At 41.4% G+C, this 24,619-nt stretch overlaps 1 protein-coding gene across 1 annotated transcript in view; it reads right to left on the bottom strand.

Moving 5' to 3' along the window:
- myo10l1 (myosin X, like 1) overlaps window positions 1-24,619 on the bottom strand; it is a 36,681-nt gene that overhangs the window by 1,528 nt on the left and 10,534 nt on the right. The window contains exons 5-43 of the mRNA XM_041061282.1: window positions 24,486-24,494; window positions 23,767-23,865; window positions 16,472-16,630; window positions 15,041-15,228; window positions 14,075-14,209; window positions 13,246-13,370; window positions 13,051-13,064; window positions 12,839-12,923; window positions 12,451-12,557; window positions 11,663-11,792; window positions 11,452-11,570; window positions 11,173-11,319; window positions 10,928-11,028; window positions 10,061-10,127; window positions 9,600-9,692; window positions 9,410-9,478; window positions 9,243-9,325; window positions 8,498-8,600; window positions 8,312-8,392; window positions 8,061-8,185; window positions 7,762-7,879; window positions 7,487-7,593; window positions 7,062-7,353; window positions 6,048-6,908; window positions 5,734-5,857; window positions 5,485-5,626; window positions 4,637-4,741; window positions 4,432-4,527; window positions 4,240-4,333; window positions 3,893-3,948; window positions 3,309-3,451; window positions 2,869-3,063; window positions 2,474-2,631; window positions 2,257-2,377; window positions 1,905-2,053; window positions 1,364-1,512; window positions 1,065-1,272; window positions 442-578; window positions 131-254 (exon numbers count right to left, since the gene is read on the bottom strand). Coding sequence (XP_040917216.1) covers window positions 131-254; window positions 442-578; window positions 1,065-1,272; window positions 1,364-1,512; window positions 1,905-2,053; window positions 2,257-2,377; window positions 2,474-2,631; window positions 2,869-3,063; window positions 3,309-3,451; window positions 3,893-3,948; window positions 4,240-4,333; window positions 4,432-4,527; window positions 4,637-4,741; window positions 5,485-5,626; window positions 5,734-5,857; window positions 6,048-6,908; window positions 7,062-7,353; window positions 7,487-7,593; window positions 7,762-7,879; window positions 8,061-8,185; window positions 8,312-8,392; window positions 8,498-8,600; window positions 9,243-9,325; window positions 9,410-9,478; window positions 9,600-9,692; window positions 10,061-10,127; window positions 10,928-11,028; window positions 11,173-11,319; window positions 11,452-11,570; window positions 11,663-11,792; window positions 12,451-12,557; window positions 12,839-12,923; window positions 13,051-13,064; window positions 13,246-13,370; window positions 14,075-14,209; window positions 15,041-15,228; window positions 16,472-16,630; window positions 23,767-23,865; window positions 24,486-24,494 — 5,418 coding nt within the window. The remainder of the gene's footprint in view (window positions 1-130; window positions 255-441; window positions 579-1,064; window positions 1,273-1,363; window positions 1,513-1,904; window positions 2,054-2,256; window positions 2,378-2,473; window positions 2,632-2,868; window positions 3,064-3,308; window positions 3,452-3,892; window positions 3,949-4,239; window positions 4,334-4,431; window positions 4,528-4,636; window positions 4,742-5,484; window positions 5,627-5,733; window positions 5,858-6,047; window positions 6,909-7,061; window positions 7,354-7,486; window positions 7,594-7,761; window positions 7,880-8,060; window positions 8,186-8,311; window positions 8,393-8,497; window positions 8,601-9,242; window positions 9,326-9,409; window positions 9,479-9,599; window positions 9,693-10,060; window positions 10,128-10,927; window positions 11,029-11,172; window positions 11,320-11,451; window positions 11,571-11,662; window positions 11,793-12,450; window positions 12,558-12,838; window positions 12,924-13,050; window positions 13,065-13,245; window positions 13,371-14,074; window positions 14,210-15,040; window positions 15,229-16,471; window positions 16,631-23,766; window positions 23,866-24,485; window positions 24,495-24,619) is intronic.

The following is a 24,619-nucleotide window of genomic DNA, read 5'->3' as shown; positions in this document are numbered from 1 at the left end:
GTTTGCATTTCTTTCACAAAAAGATAATTTTATTATGTGATATAACTTCTGTTTAAGTTTTGATAAAGTTCTCAGTGTTGTTAGAGATATTTATTCTGAATATTCACCCCAGCAGTGGAGTAAATCTCACCTGTTCAAACATGAAAGCAAACTCTACTCCCTCTTTGGGCATGCTCTCCACATCCAAGAAGCAGTAGAGTTTGAAGTAGAGTTTCCATTCTCCTTCCTCCTCCTCTTCTTCACTTCCTGCCAACCTGGAAAACAAACACAGCAGAGTCAGGCAGAATCCCCAGGCACAGAAACATAAACCAAACCACTAGGAGCAAACCTGGCCAGTTAGAATCATCTGTAACTAAACAATTGAAATGGGTGCAAATAGAATTCTTATAAATGAGTGCTGGGCAGAAACTGGGAATGATATGTATATAGAAAATGAGAAACCTTTCAAACTTGGCCAGAACATCTGCCACGATCACTCTGCTCTCCAAAGCTCGGTCTGTGAAGGAGTTGTGTTCAAACAGAGAAAACAGGTTCTTGCTGTCTTCCATGGCCAGGCCTCTGATCAGCTTCTCCACAACCTGCAGCAACAACATTAAAACACTGATTAGATTTTGTATTAATTTGATATTGAACTGGATCTTAAACTTAGATTTTCTTCAAAAATAATAATGCACAGATGTTGTTTTTTCACTTTTATGTTATTTTTTTCCATTTTCTTCTACCTCTTTACAACTGTGATACAATTTCTCTCAACCTCATTAATTTGAACACACTTTCTTTGTAATATCATTTGTCACAATAAAGGGGGGCGGAAAGGAAAAAGAACCACTACTAGGATACAATACTAGTGATGGTGGTTCCCTTCAGAATAAATGAATGTATGACTGATGTTTAAGGTGGATATTACTCACTACACATGGAGGGATCAGTGCTACATAAACAAGAACACAGGAAAACATAGCAGCTCTATACTAACACAGCTTTATTAGGCTCTTTCAGGTGTGCAGTGAAGAGTGTAGGAGAAGATGATATGTCAGCGTATGTGTGTGTTTTCTGATGTGTACCTCTCCGGCTGTGGTGTGTGAATTGATGGAGATCTTGCAGGAGCCTCCACCGTGGCAGTAAACGGTGGTGCTCATCTCCTGTCTCACCAGCAGGGCGGCGATCTCCTCCTGAGAGGGAACAAACTCACGAGTCTTGGTCTTCTTTAGGGATTCCCCAATGAAAGTGGCGTAACGTTCGATCTCTGTGCCAGGATAACGCTCACGAACCCTGAATCAGATCACATGCACATTTATTACACTTTTTTTCCCATGCGTGACATATCAAAGATACACCATCCAGCGTGCAAGTACAGACTGACCTCTTGAGGTGGAAGCGGAGGTATCTGAGGATGGCTCGACTGGGGAGGAAGGTGCAGCTCATGCAGGTGAGCAGGTGCCAATGTGCACGATTGGCTGGGCTGTTAGGCTGAGGCACATGGTTGGTCTGCTTGATCACCTGACAATATACCTGAAAAACAAAAATATGGATGAGATTTGAGAAATCAGAAGTTTTAATCAACCTTTAACAACAAATAAAAGTGTCAAATCTCTTGAAAAGTACTTTCTGCAATACTTGTTATGTATATAATATCATTATTACAGTGTCAGTTTTAGTATAGCCTATGTTCTTATGTCATAGTTTCCAGCATGCATGAGTATTGCTGGAATCTCCTTTTTGCTGTTTTTTCAATGAGGTCTAAAACTCTTAACAACTTATGATATATTTCCAGAAAGCTAACACCACGCATTGCTGTTTTTCTCTAAAAAAATGTAACTCTTATAACACTTTATAAACAAAAGTAATTTTCTGCTGAGAATGGTGAACAAAGTAACTTCAGTTTTTCTTGACAAATGAAGTACCTCATCCCTGAGAGGGCGCAGGTCCTGGCAGGTCTGCAGGATGCCCTGAATGATGGGCACTGTGTCTGCCAGAGTCTCCATCTCCTGCAGTGAGTTGAACACTCGCACCGCCTCATCCTGCAGACTGGCATAACCCTGCTGCCTTTGTACTGCATGGAGAAAGAAAAAAAGAAGAAAAGGTGAACAAAGACAGAGAAACATTTATAAAGGCAAAATGTGATCTTGGTTACTGATTTCTCTTTCTAATGCAAACTGTTTGTGAAAGAAGAAGAAGAGGAAGGGAAGCAAGAGGACGAGGAAGAAGAAAGAATTGTTTTTAGAGCGTGTGTTGCAGAGTTGGAGTTTTACTTACGGCTGGTAACCTCTCCATAAGGGAGCGGCAGTAGAGGGGAGTGCAGAGGATGCTGAGTGTATCTGAGGATGGGGTTTCTCCTGTACATCTGCTCCACTATGTCTGGGTTCACACTGTTCTCCTGAGGGGGACACAAGGAGATCAAACTCAATTATACATTCAACACATTTCTGTTGATGCATTTAAAATGTTCTGTTATTGTGTGTGTGTTTTATACCTTGATGTCTCTGATGAGCTGCAGAGTCGGAGTTTCTATGGGGGTTTTGCTGTCTATGACTCCCTGTATAGCAGCTGTCCACCTCATGGCCTCATTCAGCATCTTGGTGTAGAGTCGGTAGGAATGCTTCCTCCCGTACACTATGATGTTCCAGTAACCTGTAAAAACAGGAATCAGTCAGCATTTGTTACCTAAAAATGAAATAAAAATATTTCCATCAAGGGGAGAGGACTTAGGTTTTATATCAGAGACATCTGTAATTTAGCTGAATGAAATCCAGTTACTGATACATATTTCACATATATAATTGCACACGTAGTCCCTAACCTCATATGTCTAATCCCCGATTAAACTTGCCCTTTTTGTCTTTACCCTTCATTTCTCTTCATCCTCACCTGTCTCCCTGTGCACACGTTCATCCGGCTGAATGATGGAGCAGAGGGAGTTAAGGACCAGAGTTCCCATCTTGGAGGAGTTTCGCTCTGAGCTCTTGTAGTAATCCAGGGAGTTGTGGGTCAAAACAAACCAGCGCTTCTTCAGCTTTAGGGAGGTGCTCTTAGCGTTCGTCTTCATCTCCTTTTGGAGCCAACCTGAAACACGATGAGGACAGAGAAGGAGACAGGGGGGGAAGAGAAGCAGAGAGACAAAGAAGATGAGTATAAAGTGACAGGAGGGTTATACAGTAATTCAGTATTATCTCTCTGTGGAATTGTAGGACGATAAAGCTCTCACATTGATTTTCTAAATGAATGATGCATTTTAAAAAATCCTCTCACAACATGAGTTTTTCACATTTTATTATACATATTTCAACACATTTTGAATCAATTCTCACCTCTGACAAGGAACTCCTGCCCGTCGATCCTGGCGTCTCCTTTGGGTTTCTGCAGCAGACTGATCCAGTGATGCATCTCCTCCGGTGTGTCGCTGTTACAGTGGATCACACGGTTGGCAGTAATGATGACAAAAGAGTTGGGCCTGCAAAGGTCAAGTGATAGACTTTTAAATAAAATAATGCACCTTCAAATACTGAAGCAATGGCAGTTTGAGTTTTACAGTTAAGAGAAGATAAGAAGCAATAGTTAAAAAAAGAACAAAAAGAGTAATTAATGTTTAAGTAACTACTCAGCAGCTGATTCAGCTGCTGAGCAGCTAAGTTTAAAATGTTTTATTTTGAAATAGAAGCTGTACTGAATTACTACACTGCCTTTTCTGAAATTGATATTTTCCATGCATGCTTGTAGAACATTAAACTGTCAGCAAAACTATTTACAAATAATCCTTCTCTCTTAGATGAAAAAAAAAAAAGCTTTTGTGATTTTGAATATTTTGAGATTTTTGTTGGCACCAAAACTCATCTGTGGTCAAGTTGTGGAAAGAACAAAATGGTCCCAGACATGCATTTCACTCTGTACTTACCGATCAGGGTTGTCTGATGCACAAACAGAGTCAATCAGTCCGACATCAAGAGTTCCCTGGAGGAGGAACATGAATTATCACAAACATTATTACTTCTACAGTGACACGCTAGCAATTACAAAGTGACCTAACATTACTTTCTGTCTGCAATTCTGTCTGTACTGTTTTTTTATTAGTGTTTTAAATCAAAGTCATTGTACACTGTACAGTAACAGCCATAAAATAAGACCCTCTTACAACGCCTCACAGAATATTGTACGCACATACTGTGTGGAATAACTGAGAAGTGACAGAGGGCTAACTTAAACACATAAAAAGTTATCGGTATCATATTTCTAGAGACTAACCACAGCGTTCTTTGGGTTGGCCTGTTCATGGGACATCTCCAGCAGCTGCTCGGGAGTGCACACACGCACCTTACTGAGGACATTAAACCACCCACTAAAACAGAGAGACAGAGGGGACTGTAAAACATCAGTCTACTCAGATATAAAGAGCAACATGTTACTGTCTTCCTCTGACTTCAGTTTCGACTGCACCTTGCGTCCTCTGGTGACTCTGCAAACACTTGGTAGGTCCTCTCATCTGTCACAATGTTCAGAGCGTTCTCCTTTTCATGATTATCCACGATCTCCCTGCACGCACACAAACAGGATACAAATGCAGCTGTTGTCTGGAAAACAAAGTCGTACTGAATATGACAACAGGTGTGTGTTCTGGGACAGGAGTTTCTTTGAATCTTACTTGGCGGCCCGGATGTCAATGGTTCCCTTCAGCTTCTCCTCACTGTCATTGTCGTAGTACATCAGCTTGCTGTCCCTCAGTACAAACCAACGCATCTTCCAGTTTCTGAGGAAAAATGAGACACAATGAAAATAACGGCCAAGATAACACACTCTAGACACCAGAAAGGTTTATTCCACCTGACTATAAATGACGCATGCACCTACTGGGCTTAGTTTCTATTTGCAATATAAAATGAATTCACTCTTTTATATACTTCTCAAAACCTTTGTTCACTTTCGTTCACACCTTCTTCTTGTCATTTAAAACCATCCATGCTGAATTTTGTCCTCTCAGTCTTTTTAACACATTAAGTTTACATTCAACAGTGTAACAAGTCACAGTCAACATCCCCTTCGCTCGTGGATTCGACTCAGGGCCACGCCCTCAGCCCCGAGGCCTGTGGCCTCTGCATGTTGCCATAAAATGTGGAAATTTGAATTCCCACCACTTTGAAAAGACCCCACAACTGAGGCATCACAAGAAAACCCAGGATGTCCACTTAAAAGGACAGTATGATTGAGATAAATGCTATAAATGATATTTTGACCTCGGGGTCTTAGACTCGTGTCCCCCACAGAGGACAAACATGAATTGCCAGGTCTCAGGAGGATATTAGTAATCACTGTCACATCAAAACTGTCATACTAGGACTTTGAAGGTTTGTTGGATTTTATCAACTCGTACAAAATCACATAATCATCCAAATGAAATTTCAGTTTTACATCAGACTTTGCAGAACTTTGCTTCCAGCAGAGATGTGGTTTCATTTAATTAGTATGCAGGCTTCACTCAGTAACAACTACAACAACCTCCGTGAGAGAGTGGAGAGGCCTCCTCCTTTCTTGTAGAGCCAGCCGGACTTCAGAGACTCTTGTTTGGACCGGAACCACATGAAGGTTTCGTCTTTCAACACACACCAACGTCTCCTCCATGGGATCATCAGCCCAGCTGAGGGAGCAAAGGAGAAGATTAAAAGTAAATTTAGGTAGTAAAGACTTAACCTCAGAATAAGATTGCCAACTTTTGAAAAAAAATTGAAACACTTATATACTCACCCTTCATGTAGAGGTAGCCATGGAAATATGGCGGTCCATTTCCATTAAGCAATGTCACTCTACCGTTTGTCACTTCCTCATCAGTGTCCATCATCCCATCATGCTCATCATCACTGTCTGCATACTGGAACAGCAGACAATAACATTCATTAATTAGTGTGTTACACACTAAAAGTATGTTACATTTTCAGTTCATAGTAATACTGTAAAATTAGAAAAATTAGTAAAATTAGAAAAATAAATTTTCACTCCATAGATGCTCATACATATCTGCGTGCACGCGTGTGAGGATGCGTGTGAGTGTGTGTCCTCACAGAGTCAGAGCTGCCTCTGTAGGACTCGATGCTGGCGTTGGTGCAGGTCGACTTCCTCGGGTGCTCCTCGTCCGTCACGGCGGTGCTCCCGCGGTTGCTCCCAGATACGGAGCTGTCATCTCCAGCAGTGACGGACCCTTCCTCCTCCTCCTGGTCGTAATCTGACTCGGTGTCGGCCGGCATGCTGTAGATTGGCTCCTCCCCGTCCACCAGGCTCTCCACCATGCTCACCTTCCTCTCCGGCTCCACCTTGGCTCCCTCTTTCTTTTCTCCCTCTCCTGGGGGAGGTGGAGGTGGTGGTGGAGGAGGTGGAGGTGGTGGGACAGCAGAGCCATCTTCAGGTGGTGGGAGAGGAGGTGGGGGAGGAATTCCAGCAACAGGCACGCCGTCTGTGGGCAGAGGAGGTGGTGCAGGAGGCACTGTCCCCTCTGCAAAGGCAGGTGGGGGAGGAGGGAGCTGAGCAAATATGTCCTGGTCCATAGGAACATCTGTCTCAGCAGGTGGAGGGAAGTCAGGAAGAGGGATGCACTCCTCCTCAGCATGGAAGCCCTCATCTACCTCCTCCTCTTTGGATGCACCTCGAGGGGCACTTGCCCCTTTCGGAGCTTTCGCCTCAGCTGCTGGCTTAGATCCCACTGCTCCCAGCGAAGGATCCACGCCTCCAAAGTTCAGGAGGTCGATGAGCTCTGTGGCCTTGCGAGATGCCTCTTTCTTCATCCGTTTGAGCTCAGCGTCCCGGCGCAGCTGCAGCTCCTGTTTGGAGGACTCACACAGCTGCGACACCTCATCCTCTCTCTTCTTCTGCAAGCGCTCAATCTCTCGCTCCAACTGCAGGATCTCCTCCATCTGCCGGGCCTCGTCCTGGAGGGAAGAGCAGCGGGAGAAATGGACATATTAAGCAACAAACATAGATAAAAATATCATTTTACAAACATTTTGCTTTATTCTGGAAGTCAAAAGACAGCAGAATGAACTACAATATCCCAGGTGGGACTACGGAAAAAAAGTACTTGCCTCTGACGATTTTGTTTTCTTCTCTGCTCCTTCATTCGTTTCCTCCTGCTCCTGCTCCTGCCCTTCACCAAGTGCTTTCTTCTCCTCCTCCTCTTTCTTCCTCTGCTCATCCTCCCTCTTCTTCTTCTCCTCTCTGAGTTTTCGAACACGAGTCCGAGCTACCTGACCTCGCCTGTATTTCTGCAGCACCAGAGTTGCCTTGCGTTGCTTCACGAATCGCCTGTGTTGGATGTGCCTTCTTAAGTGTTTCTGGAGGGTGACGACACTGGCTCGTGCACGCTTGAAGTACTTCCTGTGGACAACACAGGAATATACATGACATACAATGAATAAGAAATAGAACAAACACCTAATGTCAGTGTCACTGAGCTACAATTTTTGCTTTTAAATGCCTAAAACTTCAGCTCCAATTGGAAGGGCCTTACTTGGCAGAAAAAGTGAGAAGGTGAGCTCGGATTATCATAGCAGCTTGGCGTCGGACTTCATCCCTGTCTTTCTCTAAACGCTGCTCCAGAGACTCCTTCATGAACACCTACAGAACAAAGGTAAAGAGTTAACAGGAAGAGGTCAGGTATAGGCCTGTTTAGAAAGCCCCTTTAAGTACTTTGGATCATGTCATTCATGAGCTGTTACTGGTGCTGTTCAAAACTTCTCTGACATCTGTCATGAAGAGGTCTTACCAAAAACTGCCAAATGTTACCTTGGTCTTGCCTATTTGCCACTCTTTCTTGGTCTTGTCATATTTCAGTAGGAGGTCTGTACTCCTCTTTTTATCATCTCCAGCTGCTGGTACTTTTTCTTTCACAATGATTTTATACCTGGCAGGGAGAAATGACAAAAGACAACACAAAAGTGTGAGAGACAAGGAGAGAGAGATTATAGCAATTTAACCAGGGGAAAAACAACACGCAATTCCACGAAAGCAAATAAATTAAAAGACACTTGCACAGACATGCAAATAACAAAAAAAAAGATAAATTCAAATTTCAAGATATTTACCGAGAGAAAAAGTCTTTGAAAGTTCTGCGGACGGGGAACCCAGCACGACGGATCTTCACAGTCTCCAGCATCCCAGAATACCTCAGCTGGTTCAGGACGACCTCCGGGTCAAACACATTTGGATTCTACGAGTAAAATTTAAGAAAAAATGTTCCAGATTAAACCGATACCTTATGAGATGATATGCAATCATGTTCTGAGACAGTAGTAATTTGAGTTTGAGAACTAGTCTGAGACAGAAACAGTCTGACCTTTTCCATGTTGGGTTTAATGCAGCGAATGAAGAAAGGGTTGGATACACTCAGAGTGGCCATGAGAGCATGGAGGGAGTCCTGAGGAGACAAAGAGAAGAGAGGAATTATTAGCAATTTTATCTTCTACAAGTCCCTTGACATGTCTCTTAGTATCAGTGTATGCAGTTTATATTTATTACTCACCCTGAACTGGGAGCTCACAGTAGGTTTGCGTCTGGCTGTTCCCATCTTCTCCTCGTTGTTCCTGCTGCCAACCTTCTCAAATAAATCATATATGAAGTCCAGTCTGTGAAGCAACAGAAACATAATGGATTACACATCTACATTTGGTACATTATGACTGGAGCTGGTTATCATTCAAAGATTTTTAATACCAATATCGATACCGATAACTTGCCTTTGATACCGATTTCTGAACGATGTCTAAGTGTGTAAATGAAACCGCGGGCCAGGGGGCTGGGATATGGGTGTGCCCATTTAGAATTTGGACTAGATTTTCAGCCATTTAATAACTGTTTGCCATGCTCTTTGTATAAATCACATCATATTGCTAGCAAACGTGATATTTCTTGATAAGATTTTAGTTGAGGTTTTCCATTTTTTGAGGGAATGAATAATCCTCAGATCTGTTTGTTCTGGCCACTTTTTCAAAGCCCACCATACACTGTCAAAAACAATTTTTCCACAAATTTTTCAATACAATAAAGTTTTCTGAATGTGATACGGATAATAGTTTTCACAATAACAGTTTAATTGTAGTTGTAATGTAGTATAATATGTGGAATGAATTTGCATCAAAAATTCACATCAACTCAAAAAACTGCACAAACTTACCTTTCAAAGAGTTTCCTCTTTGATTTACTTAATTCAATCTCTGACTTATTACAGCCCCAATTAACTACTCATTTAATGTATTTGAATGTCCTACCTGCTGTCCTTGAGCATATTTAGGATATCGTCTCTGAAGGTGTCTCTGTTCTTCTCCAGGATTCCTCTAACATCATACAAGACCTGATAGAAACAACAGGTTGATCATGAATTTCCCAGACACCACACAATATTCAAGTTGACATGAAGATGTTATGTATAACTCACCTCCCCTGCATAATGTTTGATGCCAAACTGATGATCAGCAAGTCTGGGCTTCACATAATAAGGATTTGTCTGCAGCAAACAAGGAAAGAGAGAAAAAAAAACAACTAAAATATAATGTGATGTTTCACAGCAGCTCAACATTTTTGTGAATTATGCATGACGTGCACGAGCAAATGTGTAAATAACGCACAGAGTGTCTGCTGTGCAACTTCTCCAGCAGAGTGAAGTCTGTTCCTTTGGGGAATCGACTCTCTTCATTCACCAATGCCAACAAGCCCAGTTTCTAACAGGGAAGGGGAAAAAAAGCATCATGTTATTGCATCAGCTTTATGAAATCAGCACCACTTTCTAAGACACTGGTCCAATATTATTAGATCAGTTTCTGGAAAGCAACTGAGGCAGGCATCCAACGCAGCTATTAACTGAAAAGGAAGAAGAGTGTATTTTAACCCACTTGAACCCAGCTCTGCCTGAGAAAGGCGTGTTAAATTTGGCTCTGCAACACCATTATGTTAAAGTGAGTATGACTGTTCTGGGCCAACACTTCTGCTTCCTTGGCCACATGCCTAGAAGATATTTAAAAGATTTGCTGCAATAACTTTGTCTTTATTCTAACTCCAAACATGTTTATGTCACGTAGCAGTTTCTTACCTTCTCTATAAGGTCAAGACACTCTGCATTGTCCATCCAGTCTATGGCATCCCACTGAACGCCCTCCCTGTGGAGAGTAAATCCAAACAATCATGCATGGGAAACTGGAGTACGATATTTCGCTTACTTCATATCACCGCACACACAGTGTTTTGTTGTGTGTGCACAATCTGTGCACACACAACAAAACACTGATTAAACAAAACAAAGAGTTTACAGCCCTGATAGGCACAGCAGCACTTTGATCTAAATGCAAACATCAGTACTGTGACATGCTCACAATCGCTGTGTGAAGATGTTGATGCTTAGCATGTATAAAGCTTATCATGTTCACCATCTAAGTTTAGCATGTTGGCCTGCTAATGTTTGCCAAATGGCTCTAAACACAAAGTACAAGCTGAGGGTGAAGCTGCCAGCATGGTTAAAAAAATCCCCAAACAAACACATAACTGGAATATTTCATAGAAAGATTGTTGAGTTGGTTGTAGAGCTGTACTAAACTCATGTACTAATCTGGCACTGGCATACAAAATGTACACTCTCTTGTAAAATAGATCTTAATTTTATTGTGTTGTCCTGAATAAATTAAGCTTAACCAACTAAATAACCTTCAGTGACTATTTTTATGTACAGATAAGCTTGTTATGTGACATACTGGCCTGAAAATGACCCACATTCTATTCATGTGGTGACAGACCTGCATTAAGTAAAGAATATTGTTTAAACCTTTTTTTTTTTACAATTTCCCCTTAGTGGTTTTTTATCATTTTATAATTCACTAACAAAATGATATAATTGTTTTCAATTCAATTTTGTTCTGTGTAAGTCTTTGCTCGTGCATGCTTGTACAGACGTGTAAAAGTGCACCTGTTATACTCTAGCTGCTCCAGGGAAAAGATATGTTTGTTGAAATACTCCTGAAGTTTCTCGTTGGCGTAGTTGATGTTAAACTGCTCAAACCGATTCACCTGGAAGAAAAATAAAACACATCTTGTATACAGTTCTGCATCTGGTCCTCATGTAAGTCCACATTGATCAGTGAAAATCATATGCTCATAGTAAAATATGCCAAAGATTTGTCTTGGTCTCAAATGAAAGCACAGAGTTCTGACCTCAAAGTTCTCAAAGCCGAAGATGTCGAGGATACCGATGGATTTAAAGTTTTCCTTCCCTTTGATTTTCTGATTGATCTTCAGGATGATCCAGGAGAAACACTGGGAATACAACGCCATGGCAACAGAGTCCCGGGAGTCCACAGCCTGCAACGATGAGAAGGAAACCCGAGGGATTGTTAGGACGGGTGCGTGAGAGTCAGGAAGAGGCAGAGATCGATCTGTATGGGGGAATAAATGTCTGTGCACGTGTGTGCGTACATATATGTGTATATATACCTGCTCTATAGTGAGAGGGGAGCAGATTTCCTCTCCTCTGAGTATAATGGATCGCTGAGTCAGGACTTCAGACAGCTGGAAAGCATCCAGGCCCAGGAGCTCACTGGCATTACTGATCACTGTAAACACGGACAAAGATGTGTGATACTTCTGCAGTTTCTCTATCTCAGTTTTACTTTTCTTACTCGCTTTACATGAGGCATTCCCTAACCTTGCTTAGTGGTGATCTGGGCTCCTCCTGCAGTCATGAACTCAATGTTTCCCAGCTGTAAGACTCCTGACAGCAGCTTAAACATGTCTCTGATCTCCTCCTCTGTGAACTCTAACACCTTCAGTGCCTCCTACACAGAGAAAAGAACAAGAAACAAGATTAGGCAGTGCTGGGGCAATTAGGTGCTTGTATTAAAATAACACTGCATTTTTAGTTCTTTGCTGGCAAAGTTCAGTCTTTACCTTAATGTCTGAGTCACAGGGAGAGGATTAAGACACTGATTCCTCATCCGTGCACCATGTCATTGACATTTGATGCTGATTGAAATTTCAGCAGGACAAACATGTCATAATTTACTCAAGGTGCAATGCAAGATATTCCCAAAGTTTTACTGTAAGAACTCCACAGAAGACACAAGGACTTAATTCCTAACAGTTGCGTTGTATGTTAAAATTACTCTTAGGTCCTTCATACTGTATGTCTCCTTAGAAGCAGAAATCTGGTTTATTTGTTCTTTGTGTTCTATAAATTTCATGGGACTATGTTCATATATCTTTAGAATATATTTAAGATTAACATCTTTAAGACAAACACATTAAGAAGAGGAAAAACAACCTCCCTGACAGAGAAAAATAAATGGTAGTATTTCCATTTTTAGCCATTCATCCCCATGGTATTCATAAAGCCAACATATCAGCAGCTGACTAATTTACTAACTTACACAGAAAAATGATCAATATAACTTAAAGTTATATGGGTTAATTTCAGCTTGAGATCATAAAACTGACCATAACGCTGTTAAACAGTTCTTTGTCATTCAGGCTCTTGTCCTTCAGACATCCTGATTGGCTGAGGTAGTGGAAAGATTCAGCAGGGTCCTCGAGGAAGTAGGAACCTGATAGAGGAAATTTATAATGTAAGTGTGACGGTGGGAGAGATACACATTTAGATACTTAACTGCCCTTTATACTTATATATAGTGGATTTATACAAACATACTTTCTTTGATTATTATCCGTGTTGACCAGAGTTCAAGTGCATTTCCTACAATTTAATTTTATCTCCAATCTGATTTTCACATAAAGACAAAGATACACAGATTTCGGTGGGGGGAAAAAATGGCAGTTTTTAAAGGACAATGTTGATATTTGAAGATGCTGACAGAGCTTTTCTCACTTTTATGCTCTTTGTTAGCTCCCGCCAGCAGAGCGTAGAAGATGTGGTAGTTTCGTTCTCCAGGGTTTTGTCGCACCACACGGTTCTACAGCAAAATCAATGCAGCAAAGACTCTATTAACATTTCATTATGATTCGCTATGCAAGACAAACAAGTCAGTAGTAATAAGTTTAAACTTGATGCGAGCAGGCTGCAGGCCCAGTCATAGTTACCTTTTCCAGTAAATCTGAAAGGAAGATAGTCAAGGAAGCAACAATCAAACCTGAGCCACATTGTCACTGGTCTTCACTTATGTTCTCTGTCTCTGCACTTACACATTGACACTGACACTTATGTAGCATATACATATAATAAAGTACTGATACATCTGATACAATCATTTTTATTTTGTGTAAAAATAAGGATACAGTCGATGACGCAGCCTCCCTGGATGTTGCCGCTCTCAGAGAAGTGAAGCTGGATGAACTTCCCAAAGCGACTGGAGTTGTTGTTGTAAACAGTCTTTGCATTACCAAACGCTTCCATGATCGGACTGCAAGGAAAACAAAAAGCAACCTGAGGTTAGTGTATGTTGTTGTGTCTGCATTTATCTGAGCATGACATTTAAAATATAGTACACCAACAAAGCACCAACCATGTTCCTTCAACAGCTGCACTTCTCCAAAAGCAGCAGCTTCTTACTGACCTTTAGCTATCTAGGAAATCTTAACTGATGAAGCATGCGCTGCAGACTTGGGTTTGACTGCTCTGACTCCCTAAAGACTTGACTTGAGTTAAGAAAACACAATCCTTCGCATCTTATGAATGGACTTATGAATGAAATCCATTAAAACACATAAAAACATTATTAAATATTGACATCCTATGTAATTTTAGGGGTCAGCACCACAGCCGCAACAAGTAGTCGATTAACAGAAGATTGTGATTTTGATTTATGTTACTTATGTATTCGTTAGTCACAACCCTGTCAGTGATCACAGACCTTAGAGACTTTCATTTCAATGACTTAACTTAGACTTGTTCTTAAAGACATGAGGCTTGATATTGTGAAACTTGTGACATGGTCTTAAATGTCCTTCAGTCACTTGAAACTTTACCAGGACTTCTTTCAAATTATTTTAGACTTAATGAAGTAAACATTCTTCTGTAAGATTCAAGATTTTACCTGGTCTTTTCCCAAAACACTTGCAGCAAAAGGAAAAGGTGTCTTCTTGACTTTATCATTACATGATGTACCTGCTCTGTACGATGGCCTGCTCCACACGCGTGCTTTTCTCTGATGGAGGAGTCCCAGCTGATTTCTGGCTCATCACCGACAGGAACTGTAGCAGCAATTTAGTGCTCTCCGTCTTCCCTGCACCCGATTCACCACTGGAGTGTAGTGCGCACACACACACACACACACAACCCATTTTAATTAAATACACTGTGACCTTCTCTGACATTCTCAGCTCTCAAAGTGGTCCAGTTTGATAACTTCAGAGATATTGCATTAGCTCCCAGTCTATCTCAATCAGAATACCAAGTGAAAGACTGGGCGTAATTGAAAGCACAATCAGGCTTCTGACCCTACAACCAGATCCAGCCAGTTAGCAAACCAGGCCAGTTGCGGTTAACCGACTTCAGTGGGGTTTATTTTATTAGTGGCAGGGTGCTATTCACTACCAAGGGAGACATAATTCAATATGGAGAATCGACTCTATGAACTTGATCTTTGCCCAGTCTTTCTCCCCAATAAACCATGGAAATTAATATGCCTGAAATGTGGCGAAAACCTTGATTGTTCATTATGTGTAATAAATGTCACTGTCTGCCCATCTCTGCATGAGCTCCAAGGGCGAAAAAAGACATTTAAATTAACATATTCTAGTGGTTTGATACTCATGTAATCTCAGCAACAAAGTGAATAAGCATATGTCCCACAATACTAAACCCTTCCTTTAAATATACATTCAGACAGCATGCAGAGGTATAAAAAATGCATGTGTAGCTCTGAGTAAGTAGGACAGTAAGAATAGCTGGAATTTCAAAAAATAGAACCAAACATTAAGTCCAGTGCTTGCTGGGATAGGCTGCAGGCCCCTGAGAGCCTTAACAGTAAAACCACTTACTGTATAGAAAATGGACGGAAGGACTAACTTTTCTTCCAGTGGACAGACATGAGGCCATGAGGCATAAATTAAAGTGTATGTGTAAACTCACCTGATGAGGACACACTGGCTGTCGTGGCGTTTCCAGATGCAGCGGTAGCATTCGTTGGCCACAGCAAAGATGTGTGGTGGGAGCTCCCCTAGATGGTGCTTGGAGTAAAGGTCCACCCTTTCTGGGTCATACAGACCTGGGATCTGCTTGTAAGGGTTGACGGCTGCCAGGATGCTGCCGATATTAGTCTGAAAAAAGATAAGATATTATCCTTTTTTTTTTAGCCTTTAGACTTTCCTTTTTATTTGTTTCTGTCCTTTTCTTTTGCTCTCAGTTTCCATTTCTCTCTGTTTCAAATATACAGACATTAAACATGCACCCACTTACACACTTTAAAGCACTGACACGCAGGTGCAAACAAAAACTCAGGAACACATATAGCATATTTAAGTCAACTATCAAAGCAGTTTTATGTTGATATTAATCTGGATTGGGGGATAAGGGATAACAGCAGAGTGGAGATACACCAGTAGGAGATTTTTATTAGATTTTTACTAGAAAGCTGAGGTCAAAAAGGAGGAGGGAGGCCTGATTTCCATTTAGAATTATTTGTGCTGTAACAGTCAACTTGTTTCCTATCCTTCTGCTGTAGAAAGAAAAAAAACACTTGAGGTCAGCATCCCCTTCATCGTGTCATATTACCCTGTCTGTGCATTTTGTGTAGTACGCACATTAAAAACTGTGCTAAAGGACACATATACACATGAATGCATGAACACACAGTGACACAGAAAGCTGACCCATGCAGAGTAAATTCTTATGATCAGCTTATGGGAAATCCATGTATGGACAATATTTCATCATCTAGATTAGGTCACACCCAGGGAGACTGTTATTGGTCTGTTGTTTGGTAATCCTCAGGTTTCCAGCCCTTACGAATGTCTGACTTTCAACATTTCGTAACTGTGATGGAAATGTACGAGTTTCATAAATTTGTTCTTAGCTCTGATTTTCATTAATTGATCTCAATAACAGAATTTCATGACTGCAAGCAGAGATCGTCTTTCCAAGCCGTCCATGGTCATGGGAGAGGAGTTTTATGGGCATGAGTTAATGCATCCATTTATTACTGGCAGATATACATGAACAAATTGCTACAGCAATTCATTTCTCTTGTGACTAGGAGTCAGTTGGGATCTGAGACAGACTGCAGAGCATTTTGATGCTACAGTTCATCAGATGCTTGTAAACAAAGAAGAGTCATACATGTGTTTGTTACTGTTTTTAGTGTGTTGTCATTCAGTTTGTCTACGCTGCTAAAATCTGCTTTGAAAGTGTGACTGTCATTAAATTAGTGGACAAAATACACAACTAGAACAGATGATTTGTGTTTCCCACTAAAAGCTTTATGCATACAAAGACTACAGGAAAAGGAAGAGAGGTAGGGGAGGGGAAGTGGACACCATGCGCCTTGACATTCAGTTGACTTACATAAATGTTATCCTTCTTGTAGCGCTGGTACAGGTTGTGCATGATGGCAGCCTCGTGCAGCTCGGCCAGGGCTGACATGTCCTCCACCCCATCGATGCTGGACTGGTGCATAGCATACACCCGCTCCCTGGTAACCTCGGCCTGCTGCAAGTACAACACCTGGGACACAACAAGACATACAGAGTGTCACTGATATTCACCTTATGATGTTTGTTAAATTCCAGCAGTTAACTCGACGTGATACAGCCATTATCCCTTCAGCTTCCAGCGTTTTCCACGTGCACTTGTTGCAGTTATACTCACAAAAACTTTACACAACAAGAGATGAAGTGTTGCATTGATCTGACAGCGATGTAACCTAGGCCATGTGCTGCTGATGGTAGGCAACTAATATCCACAAGAAGAGAAATGATTAAATGACTAAAGGAACAACTAAAACCTGAGATTTACCATTTATGTTTCAGGTACAGTAGCTGGAACATTTAAGTGTTTTAAAATAGATTTTCCCTGAACTGTATCACATACACTGAAAGTGAGGGATGTGCTGTGTTGTATTGCACTCAAGGGCAAATGAAAACAAAAAAAAAAAAGAAAATATATCCCAATATTTCTGTCAAACGTCTTTATACTGAGGTTGATATAATCCGTGATTATTTGGTAATGCTGCCTACTGGATAATAAAGGCATCTTGTTGAGAGTAAAGAGGAAGCCAGTGTGTTGCAACATGATGAAAATCCACATGATGACAATACAGAGCTTCATGGCTCTTCTTCTCCCCAGACCCCCATCTCTTCTATGTCATCATTGCCATGGCAACAGGAGAGTCAGGGAAAAGACGGATGGGGAATCTGGCTGTGTGAGGAGTAGGAGCAGAAGAAGAAGAAGAAGAAGGAGAAGGAGAAGAAGAGGGAGTGAGGACAGAAGTGGAGAAGAAGAGAGAGTGTAACAGATCTGATGTGGCAGGACCTGACAGGTGAAAACAGCTCAGTGTGTATTCAGGTCAGACACGCACACTGCAACAACCATCCCTGTCTTTCTTTCCATTTTACAGTCCACACACATGCCAGTACAAGAGATAATTGTGACTGTATTTCAGCATAAAGGTCCTTTATTCATTCCAGCAAACTCTATGTGTCTAAGAATAGAAGCCAGGGTCTTTACAATACTGGGTTGTAAATACGTCAACTTACTCTCACTGCCAGCCTCCACCCTGTGTATGTGTGTTTGTGGGTGTGTGCATGAATGTGTTTCTGAAACAGATGTGTTGGAAGTCTGTTGAGAGTGGCATAAGGGCGCTCATACATCCTGTTCTTAAATAAATCTATTTCACTCCAGTAACACTGTCTTCCTCTGCACAGAGCTGCTGTGTCCAGATGGATCTCTCAGGGCAAAAACAAACAAACAAAACGTAGAGCAGTATCATTGTTTCCATCATCACCAACTGATTTGCACTGAAATGTTTGTGGACCAAAAATGGAAACCTGTGGGCCATATACTACTATTTTAGTTTTTGTTTTGTTTTTTTTTACTTTTCCAATAAATAAAGCAAATAATGCAACAACTATACAAACAAGGAGCTGAACAAATCTGGAAAAAATAAATACAATAAAATAAAGTTTAAAATTTATAAAATTTTTATCCAGCCACATAACAGTTTTCACCCAGCTTACACTGCTATATGCTGCAGTTTGTTTTTTCTGTGCACTACCTGCTCAGCAGAGCAGAGAAATAAACTTAGCCACTAGCTGTTTCAACTGCCCCCCATCTTTCGTGCTACTCTCAATCTCCGACGCTGAGTCGTGGCCACTCATGGCTTTCACATGTATCTGTGTGTGTTTACGTGTGTATGGTTATGTACTTGTCAGTGTCTGATGTGCAGGGCAGACACGCTTGTCTAAGTGATGAGATGTATTAACATGCTTGTTAGTCATGGCTCAGACAGCAGTACATATGCAGAGACACCTCCATATCGACTGCATTACAACTAGAGCTGGGTGAACTCCTGTATCTGTGAGAAAATAAGACGGAAAGTCTCTCCAATTATATCAAAGTCCATTATCTTCTCTCCCCCATCTCTTCACTTACTTACCCAATAAAATCCCTCTCTCTCACGCCTGCACGCTGTCTGAATTTTTCTTTTTGAATTCAGCATGTCTTCACGTCTCAAACATCACTTCTCTGTCTCTCTCATCTCTCTTTCCCTTTGTATGTCACTCCTCTTTTATCCCTCCCCCCTCTCTGTCATCTACCTCCCTTGAACATCATCCATCCCACTCTTCATTAATTTACCCCTCTCTCTTCTACCTGCATTTTCCCTCATTTCTGCCTCCTACCATTTTTTCCTTCCACTTTTCCTCTTTTACTCTTTGCTTCTGGTTCTTGTAACATCCATACTGTGTTTATGATGTATCCCCCACAGTCTGTTTTATTTTCTTTTTCCTGATCCATCTCTCTATCTGTCTCTCTAATGTACATGGATCCTGGTGTGCTCACTCACACACAGACTCACTTTGGGGTGCTGTTCCTACACACAGTATCTCACTTTAAAAACACGTAGTGATAGGTTAAAATTCATGAGTGTCACAGTAAAACTGAAGAAAAAAAATTAGTCTTCAGTCAACTGCATAACAGAGACACAAGGACTCAGGATTAGAACTTTTCTTTCTTAATCACATCTACATTGTGATTTACTGGTTTATTTCACTGTTATATTCTCTCTTAATATAATATAATGACATTATTTGCTGAATCATACTCTTCAGGACAAGCAAACATTGTATGTGAAAAGTCTGTGGCATGACCCTTTAAATAATGACCTATCTCCAGTGATGTTCTCTCTGACAGAGGCCTGAACATTTTCATTGTAAGATTAGAGCACATAAACGCCTGGGCTACTGTTCTCGGTTTTACAGTTGCTTCAAATGCCAAAGCTGCTTTCAAATATAAAGGCCTCAAACAGCAGATAAAGCAGGCTTGTTTAGAGAAAAGATGCTATCAAGAAAGAAACTATGTCAGTGCAACTGAAGAGGAGGGAAAAAATGGTTTCTGAAAATGTCTTTTCCTTCCATTGCCCTCTGGTGGGTTTTAACACACATTTTGTGCATGGCTTCTTAGTGCACATTAACACAAGCACTGTATGCTGTGTACTGTATGTGAAGCGGATGACAAGTCTGACGATGAAGAGAGTCTAAAATGGGGTATTTCATGTTCAATAATTCATTACTGGAGAGTGGAACAGAGGAAAGACATGGAATTAGTGAGAGAAAATACAGAGAGAGCGAGAGAGACCAACATACAGTGGACTGACAGTGAGCGAGACAGAATGAGAGTGATGTAGAAGTAGAGCATGGTTAACCAACTCTGATTTGTCTGTGGCACATCTCTCCAGTGTGGAAGAGGAAGTTTCTTAAAGCATAAGCCTGGTGTTACTTGTTCTGTATTTTTTAAATTGTCAATAAATCCAATGTAAAGACTTCTTTTGACTTCCTCTGGTGCTACCAACAATTTTAAGTTTTCGCTTATCCAGTAAAATATCTCAAACAATTAGTCTTGTGGGACACTGCCACTTCTTTTATCATTTTCTGTTGCGTCTCTCCAGCAAAACTGCAGCATTCTGAACCTGTTTTGCACATGTGAACACACACACACACACACACATAAGTACAGTGCAGGCAACTGTCCTTCTCTAAAGCCCTCTGATGTCTGAAGCTGCTTTGCATGATTCAGGAGGGGAGCCAAGGGAGACAAGCCTCTTCATCTGACTTCCCATATTAGCTGCAGTCAGTGAGCGAGGAGAGGGAGCCAGAGAGATAAAGATGGAGAGAGAGAGCTAGAGCTCTGGGCACAGTGACCTATATATTCTGCAGATCTCTATTCACCAGTGCATGATACAGTATCACACAGTGCTGTGCGCACCTGCAGCTCCCCTCACTAACCTTGGATCAGAGCTGCCGGATCTCCATGGGTCAGATTAGGATTGGGGAACACTGAGGAGGTACTGTTTTGTAATGTGTCGCTTCAGACTGGAATATTTTAGAAGCCAAACTGGCAGCTGCAGCCAGCAGTGCTGGGCTAAAAAGCAGAGTGTTCTAATACATGTAGGGAAAATGGGGTCTTTAGGACTGGTTACAGGAGCTGAGTAATTGATTTACTTAGGGGCAAGTATTTACAGGGAGCTGAGGTAACATACAAATCAAAAATCTAAGTTTTTACTTAAAATCTATATATTTAAGCTAGGGTAAGTATTCAAAGTGCCAAATTAAAAATTTTTCAGAGAACAACAAATTTCATATGCCATCATCCTTTCAAATTTGGCAACACACACACACTCATCCCACCCCAAGGGGGGGATCACTGCCTCGTTTCTTCACTGATAAGAAGACACGGCAAAGAGACAGGGAAGGTGAGAGACGGACAGAAAGCAAAGGACATATAAGGAGATGTTTGTGTGTGTTTGTGTGTCTGTGTGTTTTTTGTGTGCCAGTTTGACAGAGTTAAGTTAATCTCATTATATGATACTAAGCGAATGAGTAACTACGGGGTCCTCAGAGGGTTGGAAATTTGAAACTGTGAAGAGGAATGTGGGTCAGGAGATCACACAGCAACATCAGCTTGTTCCTGTGCCGAATCAGACAAAACAAGACATTTATGCAGTTTTCATTGCATAAATGTTTTTTCGCATTTGACAGAGCGTGCGCCAGTTCTTCTGTCTGTGTGTGTGTGCCCAAGTACGTAGTCATTTTGTGTGTGCAGAAGGAGTAAAGGCATCCCTGCAGCATGTTCTGTGCTTGCGTGAGCTCTCACTGTAGCTTTCACGCTAGCTACTGAAATCCAGGTCACGTAACACACATTGTCCATAACTCATCGCTAACGAAATCTCTGAGTGTGTATACACGTGTATGTTTCTGCATGTGTGTGTGTTTAAGAGTAGACTTATACTATTTTCCCTCATCTACAATACGTTCCCATGAGGGTTGTAAATGTATCCAATGCAGGTATACTTTGGGACATCATAGCTATTTAGTTATAGCATATGTGATGCTGCCTGTGTGACCGTAACCATGACAATCAAACCAGGAAGATCTCTCTCAGGCACAGAGTTGCTTGAACATGTCTGGTTATAAATGGTAAACTTTCATTTATGGTGAAATGTAAATATATTCAAGTTGCATGTTTTGTTCAATCAGTCTTAATTTCACAAATGACAGCTGAAACCAGGGAACACACACCACCATACTTTTAAACTTAAATGAATGGCTCCATATTGGCACAAGTGAGCAGCGAGATTGAATATTGCCTGCCCCATGAAAACTCAGTGGTGAGAAAGCAGGGTAAAATTGAATATGAATGATGTAAAGGGTCCTATATACCCCTGGTAGCTGTGAGTTGTGCTGATTTAACATGATGGGTAGTAGTTCTGCAGCCACAGCATCTGTAACCCAGAACTGGTAATGTGGGTGAACTGGGTAGATTAAAGAAGCAAACTGACAGATAAGCAGGGAAGAGAATATGAGAATGAAAAGCTTAGAGGAAAAATAAACGTAGCACCAAAAACAGCGAAATTCTTTTAAATTTTGCATGTTTTCAGTTCTGTCTTTTTGCTATAAATACTGAAATCGTTTTTAGCTGTTTTACTCTTTAGACTATTAAAAATGCCTCTGGGATTCACTGAGCTCTGTGGTCACAGAAATCAAAAATTTATTTATGACCAAGATCAGGGGGGAGGGGATACAGGGCAGAGCAACAGGGAGGGATGGGGATCCTGAGACTGTTTGCATGGGTCAGATCCTGTTGTAACAGGGTAGAGCCCCCCGTCATGGTGATTCTCTATCAAATATTCACCACCTCCTGGAGAGCTAACATTTAAACACCAACAGCTAGCAGAGAGGGAGTGCAAAGGGAGGTAGGGGAAGCTGGATGGGGGCTGGGGAGGTTAAGGACGTTCATAATCCAGAGCAAAGAGAATGCCTGCTCCTATAACCGATCCTCTATTTTGGGAAATGCCTGTCTGTCTCTGGAACTCAGAGCTACAGCTATATCAAAGGATGATGCTTTCAGAGCAGCATTTGGCCATTTAATGTCTTGAAGGCCACAAAACAGGAGTTCATTGTACATCTGTCAGTGGGAGGGTAGATGTGGATGTTCTTTGGGGGTATAAGTGGAGTATTGAGACTCTTGAATTCGGGCCAAAGAGCCAAGTCTATTATTAGCTCCATCTTAATGCTGCCAACTGGAGCGCATGTGTGTGTGTGGAACACATCAGCCATCAAATAAACATTAAATCCAAAGAGCAATGTGTGCATGTCCTTGCTCTGATACAGATTAGATAAGCACACACATGCACACACATAGTCCCATAATGAGATTTAAACATTCAATTCCATTATTTTGTCAGGGGGTGTGGTGTTAAAGGGTTGGGGTTGAGGCAGCAGCCTGGCTTTGCCATTTAGAGTGACTACAGACGACGCTGCTCTGACATCCTGAAACAAGCATGTGCGTTTGTGCTCCCATAATGCTCTCCATCTATTCTGGCTCTCCTCTGGAGGCTGAATGTGTGTCAGAGATGAATTTTGCATATGTATGAGGAGGAAGAGGAGGAGGAGGAGGAGGAAGGAACTGAGGGATGGAAAGTGGAGCATCATGACCAGGAGTTTCTATTGATCCACACAGGAGAGGATGAACCTGCACAGCTCCTCACCTTCACTCTGACCTTTACATGAATACAAATGCACAGAGGACCCATTACTACCTCAGCTTTGGCTCGGCAGTGTCTAATGCTGACACTGTTTACTTCTCCTGTCTGATTTAAACTAATTAAATGTGTTTTCAGTTTGAACAGTGTTCACAGTTTTCTGTTCCATTTAGAGAGTTTGCTAATTAAATAGTCCTCTTCACATAAAAAGGTAATGGAATTCTGAGGTCTTTTAAAGGCTGATCACACTTGTGATGTATTTTGTAAACAATTTTTCCAGATTATCGCTGTTTCAATGAAAAATATGTTTAGTGTAAGCACCCCGGTGGCCTGATGGAGTTTAAGATGCCAACCATAAAAAACATCCCCAGTTCTTCCCTCATTTCCTTTCACCTCTCTGCTGTCAACTCTGTAATAAAGGTGTAAAATGCAACCAAAACATTGTCAAAAAGGCAATTTGTAAATCAACCAGATTTGTCCTCGGAGCTTAAATATGTAGCCACATTGACCATTTCCACTGTGAACAGTGGTTCCCTTGATGGTTCTTGATAATGTGCTACATGCAAACACATGCAATGCGAGTGTGTAGGTGTGCACTTCTTACCTCTCCATAGTCGGTTGTGACCACGAGGGTTCCATCCCCACAAGAGTTTACAGTGGCGGGAACAAGCTGCTCCTTCTCTCTGACCCAAACACGGGCCCCCTGGATCACACAAACACATACAAAGATTGAAGTTAAGCAGTGCAATGAGCACAAAAAAAGGAGAATCTGGTTACAGAAAGTCAGGAACTCCCTGGTGACTTCCCACTTATTTATTGTGATCATTCTGTTTCAAGACAGTTGAGAAAAAGGCAAAGAATAGCACAAAGTCAAGATGTGTTGTTTCCAGAGCTGCAACACTTGGACAAATCACTTAGCTGAGCTACAGAAAATTCATCTGCAACTGTTTTGATAATCATCATAAAACATAGTAAATAGACTTTCTTGGGGGTTTTGGACTGCAACTAGTTTGTGTTAATACTAGCAGTCACTCACAGGGTACAGTAGTTTCACAGTAAAATATTGTACAGTTCCGTCTGTGTTTGTCTCTATGATGAGTGTGCATGGGTGCACAGACAGATGTCACAGATGTGCTTAATAGGAGACAGAGACTGTAACATCTGGATTTTCTATCAAGGTGAAGCAACAGTGCTCAAAATGTGTGTGTGTGTGTGTGTGTGTGTGTGTGTGTGTGTGTGTGGCTCTGGGTCAGAGGAAGTGTGCTCTTCATGGACCTTTCCAGGCAGACAAAACCCTCTTTCACACTGTCACTGACCTCTGACCTCCAACCCCTAAAAAGGGGCACAACATAAGAGGGAAGGAAGAGAAGAGTGAGCAGAGAAGGAAACAAGAGTAGAAGAAGAATAGGAGGCAGTCAGCAAGATCAGTAGAGTACTGTAAAGACAAACTTGTAAAA

The sequence above is a fragment of the Toxotes jaculatrix genome, chromosome 17, assembly GCF_017976425.1.
Source record: "Toxotes jaculatrix isolate fToxJac2 chromosome 17, fToxJac2.pri, whole genome shotgun sequence".
Classification (NCBI taxonomy): domain Eukaryota; kingdom Metazoa; phylum Chordata; class Actinopteri; family Toxotidae; genus Toxotes; species Toxotes jaculatrix.
Note: the sequence above shows the minus strand (reverse complement) of the source record. Positions and strands in the feature narration are given on the sequence as shown.